We start from the raw sequence: 13,759 nt of genomic DNA, 5'->3' as shown, positions 1-13,759 counted from the left end.
TATGGATATACAAATTCCACCATCAATCAATCACATTTCCTCCATTCATTTAATCATCTACCATCTAAGATTGAAGACTCAACAAGAAACCATGCAAATTGCAAGAAAACGACATATTTCACCATTACTTCAATGAAAATGGAGTTTGTTTACAATCAATGGCAACAATTTCTAGCCTTGTCCTCCTATTCTACTCTAATTGCTTCCAACTATTCTCTAACTATTCTAACTATTTACATACTATCTCTAACAATTGCTAAATTAGCTTTTACAAATGAAATGCCTGGGCTTATATAGTGCCCACAATACAATTTGATGGCTTAGATCAATTCAAGATCAATGGCCAAGATTTTACAATGAAAACCCTAATTAGGGTTTGTTACAACCATTACATAACATTTAATGCTTGACCAATGACAAAATTGTATTGCTTGGACACATGTCCCTTCTAGAAAAATCGACCAATGGATAGCCGGAGTAGGTACATCGGAGTTTGTGCCACCTTCCATGAGTTAAGTACATTGAATCTGGGCATGCTGAGGTGGACCACACTGACTGGAGGAGTGATGACTGGGATGCCACCTCATCTGACACTTGTAGCTTGCTAGATATTCAATTTGATGTCGTTGAGAGGCTATCTTTAATTAATTCATCTGGAATTATTTGCTTCTTCAACGAGCCCTTGTTCTAACTCCTTGTGTCCTTGATGTGCAGGAAGATGATGTACCTCGCCTTGGAACGCTGGATTGAAAAAGGTCGCCCTTGTCCTTACTTGATCGTCCTGGCGAAGACCGTCCTGGATTTGGCTTGATTTTCCTTGAAGAGATCTCCATTTGATGCCTACACAACATTTCAAAATTAGTACCATGATTTAGCAATACATAACATAAATTAAATTAATTTTAGGAAACTTCATGATTAGTCCTTTATTAATCATTTCCTAAAAACGACTATTGAGCTATGAATTCAAAATTTCAAAATTTCAAAATCTAAGCTATGACGATCAAAAACTAAAACAATAAAACAAATATCGCCATACCTCAGTTGAGAGCTAACTCTAGAATGCAAAACAAGGAATTTGCCTAGGCAAAATTTGAAATAAGATCTCTCTTCAACGTGATTTCTTCTTCAAAATATCAACTTCGCCACCTTTGATATGTCCTTGATGTGATCTTCAAAGCAACGTTCCTCTTGCCAATTTCACCACCCTTCAAGTCTTTGACGTGATCTCCAAGTTCGCTCAAATGTAAACTTCAAGTTCGCACCCCTTTGAATAATAGTTCGCACCACTTTGCTTGAAATGAAAGCTCGCACTTGAATGGTAAAACGATGATGTAAAAATGAAGGTTTTCACCTCCCTTTATAAGCGCCTACCTCTCATCATTATTTAGGCCGACTTTGTGAAAATAAAGCAAATTAAACGATTTTTTTTTTTTAATAAATAACAAGGCCGACTTTCATAAAACAATAAAATACCAAGCGCTCTATAATAATTAATTAATTTGCCACCATTTTTAATTAATAAACTTCGATTTTTTTTTTTACAAGGCAAAAATTAATTAATATTTAAATGCAATATTTAAATGCTATTTTTAATTAAATTTTCAATCTTATCGAATTTTCTAGCATTTAAATAAATTCAAAAATGTGTTTGAGCGCCAAAATATTTTGAAGATGGAAAGATACGTACCTCATCGCCCTGGTCCCTGACCGAGGGACAGGAGCGATCTACCTTCTTGGTCTTGATTCGTGCAATTTTGACGTCCAAAGTATTTATTTCCACGTTGAATTAGACATTTTCGCTAGGTCCTTCAAACTAGATCGACTTGCATGTGTGCATGAGTGCCTTTGGATGTATTATCGCCCTGGTCCCTTGGAGAGGGACAGGAGCGATCCTTGTCTTCTAGCTTGAAATTCATCGTTTTTTATTCTAACTCTTCGTTCCTTGCCTTCCAAATGGCATTTTAGACCTTGTGCAATTTGTTTTGCTATGATCTTTGAAGGATAACATGTGTCTTGGCAAATATCGCCCTGGTCCCTGACCGAGGGACAGGAGCGAATTAGGTGTCTTGATGCAAATCTTTCACTTTGGTGATCTTCGTAACTTTGTGCTTGATTGAGACACCTTAAAACATCTTTGCCACCTTGTACTTCGCCTTGAAGTGTCTTGAATTTGGAGGAAAAGGCAACATAACTAAGATATCGCCCTGGTCCCTTGGAGAGGGACAGGAGCGAATTTGTACTTGTAGTCTCCATCACACTTCGCCAGCTTCCAAATTTATCTTCAACGGTCTCGTAATGTCCCCTTTCATTCATCCATGCCTTGGAATTCATTGTAACTTGGCAAGAAATTTGTCTAAGACAAAAATCGCTCTGGTCCCTGCCTGAGGGACAGGAGCGAACTTGGGCATTTGGGTCCCTTGTTGACGTTTGATAATCTTCAATTTGTCTTCAATGGGTTCAATTCATCTCCTTCCTTACCTTCAAACATAAAACTTGCTTGATCTTTGCCCAGATCGTACCTTATGAAGAATTTCGCTCTGGTCCTTCAGTGAGGGACAGGAGCGAATTTGACCCTCTAGGCAAAAACTTCATCATTTTCATTGTTTTCGATCAAGTCTGGATGCTCTATCATACTCATTTCGTCCTTCACCATGCCTTTGATGTCTCAATTCATCCAAACATGGTCAGGAATGGCTCAACTAAGCATTTTCGCTCTGGACCCTTGGTGAGGGACACGAGCGATTCACCTTGGTCCCTTGGAGAGGGACAGGAGCGCTTTTCGCTCTGGACCCTTGGAGAAGGACAGGAGCGAAATTTGACTTTTCGCACTCTCTATCAGGATAATTTTTATGGAATATAACATTTAAGTATAAGTGTTTCTTATACTTTAAGTTATATTCCATATATACTTTCAGGATGTTTGAGAGTGGTTTCAGACCTCCAGGAGTTATATTGCAAAATCTAGTTTTTGAAGGTTTTTCAGTTTCCAGACTTAGTCAAATTTCAGGATCAGGACATTCCAGACTTAGCCAAATTTCAGGATCAGGACCTTACTCAAGCCGGACTTACTTATCCATGTGATCCCCTGGGCGACGTTCAAAATGCAAAGGCTAGCTAACAAAACCCTAAAAAACCTAAAAAAACAAACCCTAAAAAGAAAAAAACATGGGTCCCCATTTGCAATGGGGCGATGTGTGAAAACGTCACAACAGTCATCTTCTGGATATAGGTTAATTTATCTTGATCTTATTGAGGAGATCAAGACATTCCATGATAAAAGTATTAATTATCATTGATTAAAATTCTTAAGCGCATGGACTGGGTTGATTGCATTCTTTTCTATAATATGTTATCAATTGAAAAGTGTATTAGTTGAAATCTACATTAGATACATGATTCTTAAGCATATAGGTATGTTATCTTGTAAGATATTCACATAGTGAATTAGATTCCATCATGCATGTTGACCCCACAGTGCTAGATCTTTGTGATGGGTCGGGCTTCTCCAATGGAGAAGCACGGGGAAGCTAATGCTTCGTGGTAGGGTGGATATCACCTCAATGATGCTCTGTCTTCCTCTCTCTTCTATTTTAGGTTATGAAGAGGAATCAAAGCAAGTTTGCATTACAGTGTTATGATTTTATCCAAATTGTAACCTACTGGTACAAGACTAGTTACTATTGACTCTTCTCTTGCAGAATTTGAGTTATCATGATATGTGTACTTGTATCTATAATATAGGCCTTTACATTATATTGCTATGCAAAGAACAATAATCAACATATGTTAAAGGTACAGTCTCAAAATCATATTAAGTGTAAATAAAAAAAATGTTTAAGTCAAATGTTTGACTCTATCTAGATTAGATCTTCATTATTATTTTTTATTCACTAAATCTTATATTCTATTAGTGATTAACTGGGTAGATGTTACATATATATTGAACTATATTAAGAATTAGGTATATATTGAACTACATTAAGCATATATATTGAACTACAATTGAAGCATATATATTGAACTACATATTAAGCATATATATTGAACATTTATGTACATTCGAACTATACTAAACATATAGATATCATATATGCCTTCTTCAAAAATGAAGAATAAATAAAATTGACATTGAAGGTATTCAGAAAAAAATATTTAATTCAACTGAAGAAACAAACCTGCCTTTCTTCTTCCAAAAGGTCTGCCTTCTTCAACCAGTTAAGTGCAAGCTGTGCATTTTTTAAGCCCTTCACAAGCACACTGAAAGTATATAGTTCAATGATCTGCATGTATTTTTTTCTTGGTAAATGGGAACAAGTCCAGATTCTACCCCAAGGGGCCTTTTTTCTTTCCGCTTCTAAAAGTATGTAACAGGATTTGTCCTGGGAAAAAATCCACCCTTCAAAAAATTCGTCAAGAGTATCTCGAGCTATTAGAGATTCTCCTTCATGAACCTGCAAGCATACACTGCCATGCACCAATAACATGAGGAAATGGATACATGCATTGGAGGAACTATGTTGAATCTATCTCTAAGATTATTCATGGACAAAAGCAATATTTACTTGTTTGTGGGAAGCATTGAACAAATCTATGTGAAAGAAGAATGAAAGACATTCCTACAATTTCACAGTTCAACAAATTAAAGCCCCTAGGGTAAGAGTGTACCCAGTTAAAATAATGGAGTAAGGTATGAGAGAAACAGAACCAAAGAGAGGTTTAAGATCTTGAAATATATCTCTTGTCCTGCATATTGAACATTAAAATAATCAATAAAATGAATTCCTTCACTAAACAAGTATGTAATAAAATTCCACAAGAAGTGCTAGAAGAGTAAAATAACTATGAATCCGCGTATATAGAGTTTATTGCTGGTAATAATGTTAAATAAGTGGAATCTGAGAGCTCTTGCATTCCATTCCACCCATCTTTAATGTGAACTAGTGTATTATATTTTGATATTTTGATATAGAAAGTGCATTATTCATCATAATATAAGTGGAAAAAGATGCTCTTCTACTAGAAACTTCATACTTCGGTAATCCATGTTATTTACTAAACAAGCTTTTCTTTCTTTACAATTATCTTTAAAGCTTGTCTACAAAGTCCTACTATGTTTAAAATTATTGCAACTCTTGTTCACCTAACAGGAGCAATACTTGGAAATTAGTCGGTAACAGATGTAAGCAGGTTAACGGAGTTGAGAAAACAAAATTATAGGATATAAAGACACTCAGAAGATGGCTCTGCGCATCACATTGAAATATCCTTTGCCAAACAGAAATAAACATAAACTCTACTCTAGGCACAGTAAAAATATTTTTTATTGATTTTCAGACTTTGGAAAGGAATCGAATTAAAATCAGAATAATCTAGAACTGAAACATATGATCCGAAATAACTATTTCCCTTCATTACAAACTCAGACTGATTTTCCTCTACAATATTTGAACAAAATAGAATACCCGTGTACTGCTGGTAGACGTTAGAAATCTCCTCGAATGTCTGAGAAATGGCGGCCTCTTGAATCCAGAAATAGAATTGCTTAACCTGCAGATTGGTGCCTAAAGGTGGGATATTCGGAGTGTTGCTGTTGCTGTAACTTCAACAAGAACCAGAGCTGTTTCTATGCCTTCAACCATACATGCAGCCTTGGATGATCGTCCAAGCTGAGATTCCATGGGGTTTGTCGTCCCAGAGCAGAGAGAGAGAAATAATAAAATGAAACATAATAATCCCCAACTTAACTCCCAGCAAGCCTTGAGAAAGGCAGTAAACCCTAGAAACTGCGCTCACCTCAAGTCCTATAAATCAGGTGATTCCTCTCAATTAAATTAAGTGAATAATTAAAGACTTAACCTTAAAAGAATCCATCTTTTATAACTTAGGCGCACCCCTTCCACAAGGAAATAGGATTAAATTAAATTATTTGAAGTGGTGGTTTGTAATGGCCCCATCCAATGACTGCAAAATAGGAATCACTTAAGTGAAGTAGACCCCACTTAAACATCTCTTTTTATTTTATAGTTTTAACTTAGTCTGGGAGACGCCCAGCTAGAGCAGACTTAGAAAAATGAATTTAAGAAGCGTTAGTTGAGAGGGGATATTACAGTCCTCCCTTCCCAAGATTGCTGGTCCGCTAGCAATCGTAAGTTAGGATGCTGTAGTATCTCATCATTTTCCCATGAAGCAATCATCAATAGGCAATCCCTTCCATTTTATCAGATACTCTCGCACAATCTTTTTTCTCAGCTTCTTTTCCCTCCAGTCTGCAATACCTTCTGGTTCCAGAATCAATTTTCCCTCTTCATCCAATGGAGGCAACTCAAGAGAGGCAATTGTTTGCTGTCCCAATGCTTTCTTTAGGCAAGACACATGAAAATATTATGGATCCTACTACCGGCCGGCAGCTCAAGTTCACATGCAACTTCACCAATTTTCCTAAGTACCTTGCAAGGCCCATAAAGCCTGGGTTTCAACTTTTCTGCTCCGCTGCTTTTCAACGAAGATTGCCTGTAAGGCTGTAAGCGTGGGAAAACCAAGTCCCCTACTTGAAATGTTCTCTCGATTCTATGTCTATCTACATACATTTTCTGTTGGTTCTGAGCCTGAGAGATATTATCTTTCAATGCTTTGAGAATGTCTTGGTAACTTTGTATGGTTTCTTTTGCACGGGGTACTTTGCTATCATCAAAGGCTAAGTCTATAAATGACAAAGCTTCATATCCATACAATGCTTTAAACGGAGACATTCCAATAGTCATGTGATAGGTAGTATTGTACCAATACTCACCTAAATGCAACCATTTGACCCAAGCATGCTGCTGCCCTGAATCAGGGTAATGGTTGTAAAAGGCCAGCTGGAAAAGTGTGCTCTGCCTTATTCTAGAGGCATGTCAAAACATCAAACATTCACGGACATGTTGTAGCACATCATTCTTAAGCCCTTTCCAAGAGAATCTCTCTCTTACCTACCTGTAAGTTTTGAAGAACCCCTGATGTCCAGCTATTGTACCAATACTCACCTAAATGCAACCATTTGACCCAAGCATGCTGCTGCCCTGAATCAGGATAATGGTTGTAAAAGGCCAGCTGGAAAAGTGTGCTCTGCCTTATTCTAGAGGCATGTCAAAACATCAAACATTCACGGACATGTTGTAGCACATCATTCTTAAGCCCTTTCCAAGAGAATCTCTCTCTTACCTACCTGTAAGTTTTGAATAACCCCTGATGTCCAGCTAGAGGTGTGTCATGTAATGCTTTCATAATACTCTGCTTAAGTTTAGACCCCGATACAAGGTAGATCATGTTCTTGTAATATATCACTTCTCCTATTACTGTATATCTATCATCCTTTACCTTCCCATCTACTATATCACAAGCAAAGGAGTCTCTAACGTCCTCAGACAGCAGCTGCGATTTCCAATCAGCGGTTATTTCTGTGAGTGAGCAAAGAGTGGGTCTTCTAGAAAGTGCATCAGCAACCACATTCTTCTTCCCTTTGATGTATTCCACATCAAAGTCATAAGCCTGGATCTTACTTACCCACTTCTGTTGACGCTCATTGATATCCTTTTGTTCCAAAAAATATTTCAGACTATTATGATCAGTCCTAACAGTAAATTTTGCACCCACCAAGTACTGTCTAAATTTGGCTAATGCATGCATGATAGCCAACATCTCTTTGTCATACGTGGAATACAATTTCTCTGGATCTCTGAGCTTCCTGCTCTCAAACACAATAGGATGTTTATCCTGCATTAATACCACTCCAATTCCTCGTCCTAAAGCATCACATTCCACAATGAAAAGCTTTGTGAAATCAGGGAGTGCTAATACTAGACATGTGCTCATGATGTCCTTGAGCTTTTCAAAAATAACCTGAGCCTCTGTAGACCACTCGAAAACCCCCTTCTTTGTAAGGCCAGTCAAGGGAGAAGCTAACTGGGAAAGCCTCGTACAAATCTTTTGTAATAACCGCATAAACCCAAGAAACCTCTCAAATCAGAAATGGTCTTAGGAGGTGGCCAATCCAAGATTGCTTGTATCTCCTCTTGATGAACTTTTACCCCTAAAACACCAATCACATGTCCTAGATAAAGAATCTCTAACATTCTGAATTCACATTTGGAAGCTTTAGCAAACAATGACTGATGTTCCATGATACTCAGAACAGTGTCTAAATGTTGCAAATGTTCTTCCCAAGTTTGCTATATATCAATATATCATCAAAAAATACCAATAAAAACTTCCTCAACTGCTCACGGAAAACGTGATTCATACAAGATTGAAAAGTTGTTGGTGCATTTGTGAGTCCAAAGGGCATAACAAGGAATTCAAAGTGCCCATAATGACAACGGAATGTTGTTTTTTGAATGTCTTCTTCCCTCACACTTATCTGATGATAACCAGAACGTAAATCAATTTTGGAAAAGAAAACTGAACCATGCAGCTCGTCCAAAAGTTCATCTATCCTGGGTATGGGATATCTATTATTAATAGTTCTTTTGTTTAATGCCCAATAGTCAATACACATACGTAATGTGCCATCTTTTTTCTTGACCAGCACTACCGAGGATGCAAAAGGGCTAGAACTTGGGCGTATGTGTGCCATTTTCAGCAACTCCTTAATTGTCTTTTCAATCTCCTCTTTGAAGTGACGAGGATTCTTGTAAGGAGTGGTTATAACTGGTTTTGAGCCTTCTTCCAGCTCAACCACATACTCAAATCCCCTATTAGGAGGACGTCTGGGAGGAATATCTCCAAACACAGCACCGTGTTTATCTAACATAGATTGTATATCAACATGGAGTGAAGGTTCCTTATCTGTGGTAGATTGATTAGAGACAAAACAATGGGCAGCCCATTCTATGTCATCATGTCTGAAGAAGACTTCCATTCTTCTAGCAAAAACTACTCTAGGTCCACCATCAGCCATAGCTTTCAATATTGTTTTCTTACCCTCAACCATAAATTCTAGCTGCATTTGTTTGAAATCCTGAACGTACCTCTCTAATGACTCAAGCCATTGGAGTCCCAAAATAGCATCAACATTACTGAGACTAAGAACATAAAAAATCTCCTAACAAATTATAGTTTCCCATTCGAATTTTCAGCTGTAGTATGACACGGTTACAACTCAAAGGAAAACCATCTGCAACAATAACATTAGATCCAGGAAACTCTTCCGCCTGAAGTCCACGTCTACTGACTAGTCCCTCATCAATAAAATTATGAGTAGCACCGCTGTCCACTAAACATACCATTTGCTGCCCCTTTAAAACTCCTTTCAGCCGGAAAGGTCTACCTCTCATAATACCCGAAAGAGAAGCTATGTGTGGGTTCTCTCTAGCAGTAGTGTCTTCCAACTCAATCTGTTCTGGCTGATCTTCTTGAGTGTTATTTACCACAAAAATGTATTGTACTAAATCTTGACTTTCCTCCTCTTAATGTACTTCAATCAAATGAAGTTTACCTTTTCCAACGCAGCAGTGTCCTGGTTCCCAAGGCTCTTTACAGGAAAAACATAGTTTTTCCTCCGTAAATAATTACGTGATTCTTGATCAGCTCTGGATGGTACACTCCTTGGTTGATTGAAACTTGTGTTTCTCTACTGATTTAACCCCTTTTTATCAGATATCCAAGGGCTGTAATCTTTCTTCTGAGGCTGATAGGGTGCTGTAATTTCTAAGTCCATTGCTAATCCAATAGCATCATCAAGAGAACTGAGCCTATGAGTTTTAACTAGCTCTTTTAGTTTATCACTTAGACCTTCAACAAAGAGCACTATGACTCTTTTCTAAGGCATATAAGGAACCATCACAGAAACTTTTTGGAATTCATTAATGTAGGATTCAAGCTGTCCTACTTGCTACAACTGAGCTAACTCCCTGAAATATACCTCCATGTCCTTCCGATCAAAACGTGTGATCAGCCTATTACCAAATTATTCATACGATTGAACCATAGCATGATCCTGGGAAATGAGACCGTGATGCCACCAGTCATATGCTACCCCTTCCAAATGCATGGTAGCAAACTGGATTGCCCTTTCCTCTTCCATGGGTTTGAGTGTCAAGAAGGTATCCAACTTGTGAACCCATGATCTTGCTGATAATTCTCCAGTTCCATCAAAAGTTGGTATATTTATCTTATTCAAGGCATCTTCATATTCCAATGGCTAGAAAGCTTGCCTCACTGGTCCTCTAAGCCTCATGTCTAGTCTTTCCAAACGATTCCTGGCCTTGTCTCTACACTGGTTCATGAACTGATTTAAGTTCATTAGCTGCCTTACATCAGCTGGCAGCTGCATATATTCATTACGTGCTGCCAAGACATCATCTGTGATTTGAGTCTCTCTTTCTTCTTCAGGAATGGGTTCCATTTCGTTTTGTCAAGGTAAGAAATTGGGACGCAATGGTTGATCAGACCTTGTATCTGCAGTCCTTACGACATTGGAAGTTGTCCTGTCTTGGTTTCCTCGTCATGTCTCACCAAGGCTATGGCGACTACCTTCACGGTTATGATGACCACTATCACAGCTATGATGACTACTAGACCTCCTTGATTGAGTGCGATCAGTTCTCAGTTGTCCCATGGCTGCAATAATTCTGTCCTGAAACTGTTGCATTGTTTGTTGCTGTTGGTCGGCAAACACTGTCAAAAAATTATCCAACTGATTACTTGATTCTCTAGGCGAACTCGCATCTCTTCTATCACCCATCTCAGATTCAACTGAGTTAATTTCAGCTTCTTCCCGTTGCCCAGACCTATTCCTTGTATTGTATCTGTGAGATTCTAATCCTCTGGATTGTATAGAACCCTATTACAAGAACATGCAACGAAAAAGCACAAAAAAGCAAACTGAAACCCCACAGGCTAGCAGGGTTTGTGGCTTTGATACCACTGAAATATCCTTTGCCAAACAGAAATAAACATAAACTCTACTCTAGGCACAGTAAAAATAATTTTTATTGATTTTCAGACTTTGGAAAGGAATCAAATTAAAATCAGAATAATCTAGAACTGAAACATATGATCTGAAATTACTATTTCCCTTCATTACAAACTCAGACTGATTTTCCTCTACAATATTTGAACAAAATAGAATACCCGTGTACTGCTGGTAGATGTTAGAAATCTCCTCAAATGTCTGAGAAATGGCTGGATCTGGAAATAGAATTGCTTAACCTGCAGATTGGCACCTAAAGGTGGGATATTCGGAGTGTTGTTGTTGCTGTAACTTCAACAAGAACCAGAGCTGTTTCTATGCCTTCAACCATACATGCAGCCTTGGATGATCGTCCAAGCTGAGATTCCATGGGGTTTGTTGTCCCAGAGCAGAGAGAGAGAAAAAATAAAACGAAACATAATAATCCCCAACTTAACTCCCAGCAAGCCTTAAGAAAGCAGCAAACCCTAGAAACCGCGCTCACCTCAAGTCCTATAAATCAGGCGATTCCTCTCAATTAAATCAAGTGAATAATTATAGACTTAACCTTAAAAGAATCCATCTTTTATAACTTAGGCGCACCCCTTCCACGAGGAAATAAGATTAAATGAAATTATTTGAAGTGGCGGTTTGTAATGGCCCCATCCAATGATTGAAAAATAGGAATCACTTAAGTGAAGTAGACCCCACTTAAACATCTCCATTTATTTTATAATTTTGACTAAGTCTGGGAGACGCCCAGCTAGAGCAGACTTAGAAAAATGAATTTAAGAAGCGTTGGTTGAGAGGGGATATTACACACATTGCTGTTAATGGCATTACAGGCAGTACCGAGAAACATTAAAAAGTGAAAAGCAATGCTAATGCTTGTTTCAGAATGGTATCTGGGCTGGAGGCAACATTGTGAGATACCCTGATACACCATTGAAGAGCTATATCCTTTTTAAAACTAATAATGGAATTCAAGCATATGTGTACAGAAATTTCTGTCTCCACTAAGTTTTTACTACATTGAAGCTTTTACTTTCCTATTTCTGAAGGGACTTGATCTTGTGTTCTTAAAAGTATTGTTTAATGAGTTCTCACAACCCTTGATTCCATGGAGCAAATCTTCACAAGACAAAGAAAAACAACCATATAATCCACAAGGCAATAGATGTATAATGTAGATTAGGACTTGACATGCCAGTTGCTTTTCGAGTGCATCCCCAGCTTTTGGGTCCTACTCGAGAGTCCCAAAAGCAACAAGAAAACTGGCCACGCAAAAGAGGTTCATCTAACCAACAAATAACAATCTAATTTTTGCAATTATTTATTTTTGTATGCCAGCTAGCAAAGCTCCCCAGTCAAAGGATCCAAGATGTACTGCCTAGTCCAAAAACCAAAGATTGTTAAAGACATAGTACGGAAATAGAACAATTAATCATTTGGTAACATTTTTGAGAAAAAAGCAAAGTTGGTTGCAGAACTGGAGATCATTCAAGAGAAAAATACAGAAGGAGGAAGACGCTGATGAATTAACCATGCAGGAAGAAAGCCCAACAACCCAGCTACATAATGCCCTTGGAGTAAATTCACAGAAAAGTGAAAACACAAATACCCACAAAACAATTCAAAGAAAATGCACCTTATACTACTCCAGAGATAAATGTTGTGCATAAGATGACTACAATGATTACAAGGAAAATTACTCGCAAAGGACCTGATACTCCACTGCTCCGAACAAAGAGTTTGCATCCTTCTAATAACACTCGGGCTTGGCTTCAAATAATCAAAGCAAAATCTCATATAAGAAATTGCAATTTTCCCATAATCAGTAGTGAGGTACCTTCCTGAAAAGTGGCTTTGAATATTGTTCTCCAAAGGAATCTGATCGATGCCAACATAATTCAATAGCATATTCTTCTACCTCTCCCTGATCATCCAAGAATCCCCTAGAAGAGGCCCTCGCAAAAGAGAGGAAAAGTAAAAAGGAAATTGAATTAAGATTGCACCCATCCCCCAAACCCTCTAATTGTTGAACACTTCCAAAAGATATGACCAAACTATCTACTCTTACCCACAAAATGCATAAAGCATCTGCAATACTATCCATGCTTTAACAGGTAAACCTTGATACATTACTAGCCAAACAACTTGACAACACCATTGCCATCTCACCTTAGTATCCTTGACCTACCAGTGCATGCTCTACTGGAATCCAATTGCATTAGATTATCTCACACAATTATACAAATCCATTGTCTTACAGTTAAATAAGGATTTTCCAGCGCTCCACTGTTAATTTTCATTCCCTCCAATATAATGTAGAATGCAATTGCAAATTTGGAGAGACACTTTTCAAGAATAATAGTAGTGTTCAACAAGGATGAGTCCTCAGGGTCCATGTGATATCCCCAACATACTAAACATCCCGGGGACTTGGAGGAGACATCTTTTTTCAAGATGGACGGACCTCTCCTATTGGTGCATAAAAATACAATAAAGTAACTTTTTAGGAAAAAACACTAAAATATCCCCAAAAAAGCTATTAGAAAGAATTGACATTGTAGGTTCAGCACGTTGTACTTACTTTTTAAAATTAAAGCTGCTTTTCGTTTATTCAATTTATTTTAGCGGTCAACCCTAAAATTCAGGAAAAATTTTGCTGTTCCTGGAACCACATCCCCCCCCATCTAGGAAATCAGAGAAACAGTGCTTATAAGGCTCTTGAAAAGATGCGTTTTAAGATGTTATTAACACTTGAGCCCTCTTTAAGTCCTGCCAAAAGTGTCACTTTTGACCCTTACTATTCCAAAGAGCTCCCTC

At 37.9% G+C, this 13,759-nt stretch overlaps 1 protein-coding gene across 1 annotated transcript in view; it reads right to left on the bottom strand.

The window, feature by feature from the left end:
* The window catches only part of LOC131053677 (protein APEM9), an 84,402-nt gene that overhangs the window by 25,900 nt on the left and 44,743 nt on the right, over window positions 1-13,759 (bottom strand). Inside the window, exons 3-4 of the mRNA XM_057988283.2 lie at window positions 4,669-4,746; window positions 4,179-4,467 (exon numbers count right to left, since the gene is read on the bottom strand). Of these exons, the coding sequence (XP_057844266.1) occupies window positions 4,179-4,467; window positions 4,669-4,746 (367 nt within the window). The remainder of the gene's footprint in view (window positions 1-4,178; window positions 4,468-4,668; window positions 4,747-13,759) is intronic.

This window comes from Cryptomeria japonica, chromosome 2, assembly GCF_030272615.1.
Source record: "Cryptomeria japonica chromosome 2, Sugi_1.0, whole genome shotgun sequence".
Lineage (NCBI taxonomy): Eukaryota > Viridiplantae > Streptophyta > Pinopsida > Cupressales > Cupressaceae > Cryptomeria > Cryptomeria japonica.
This window is presented reverse-complemented; position numbering and strand designations above follow the sequence as displayed.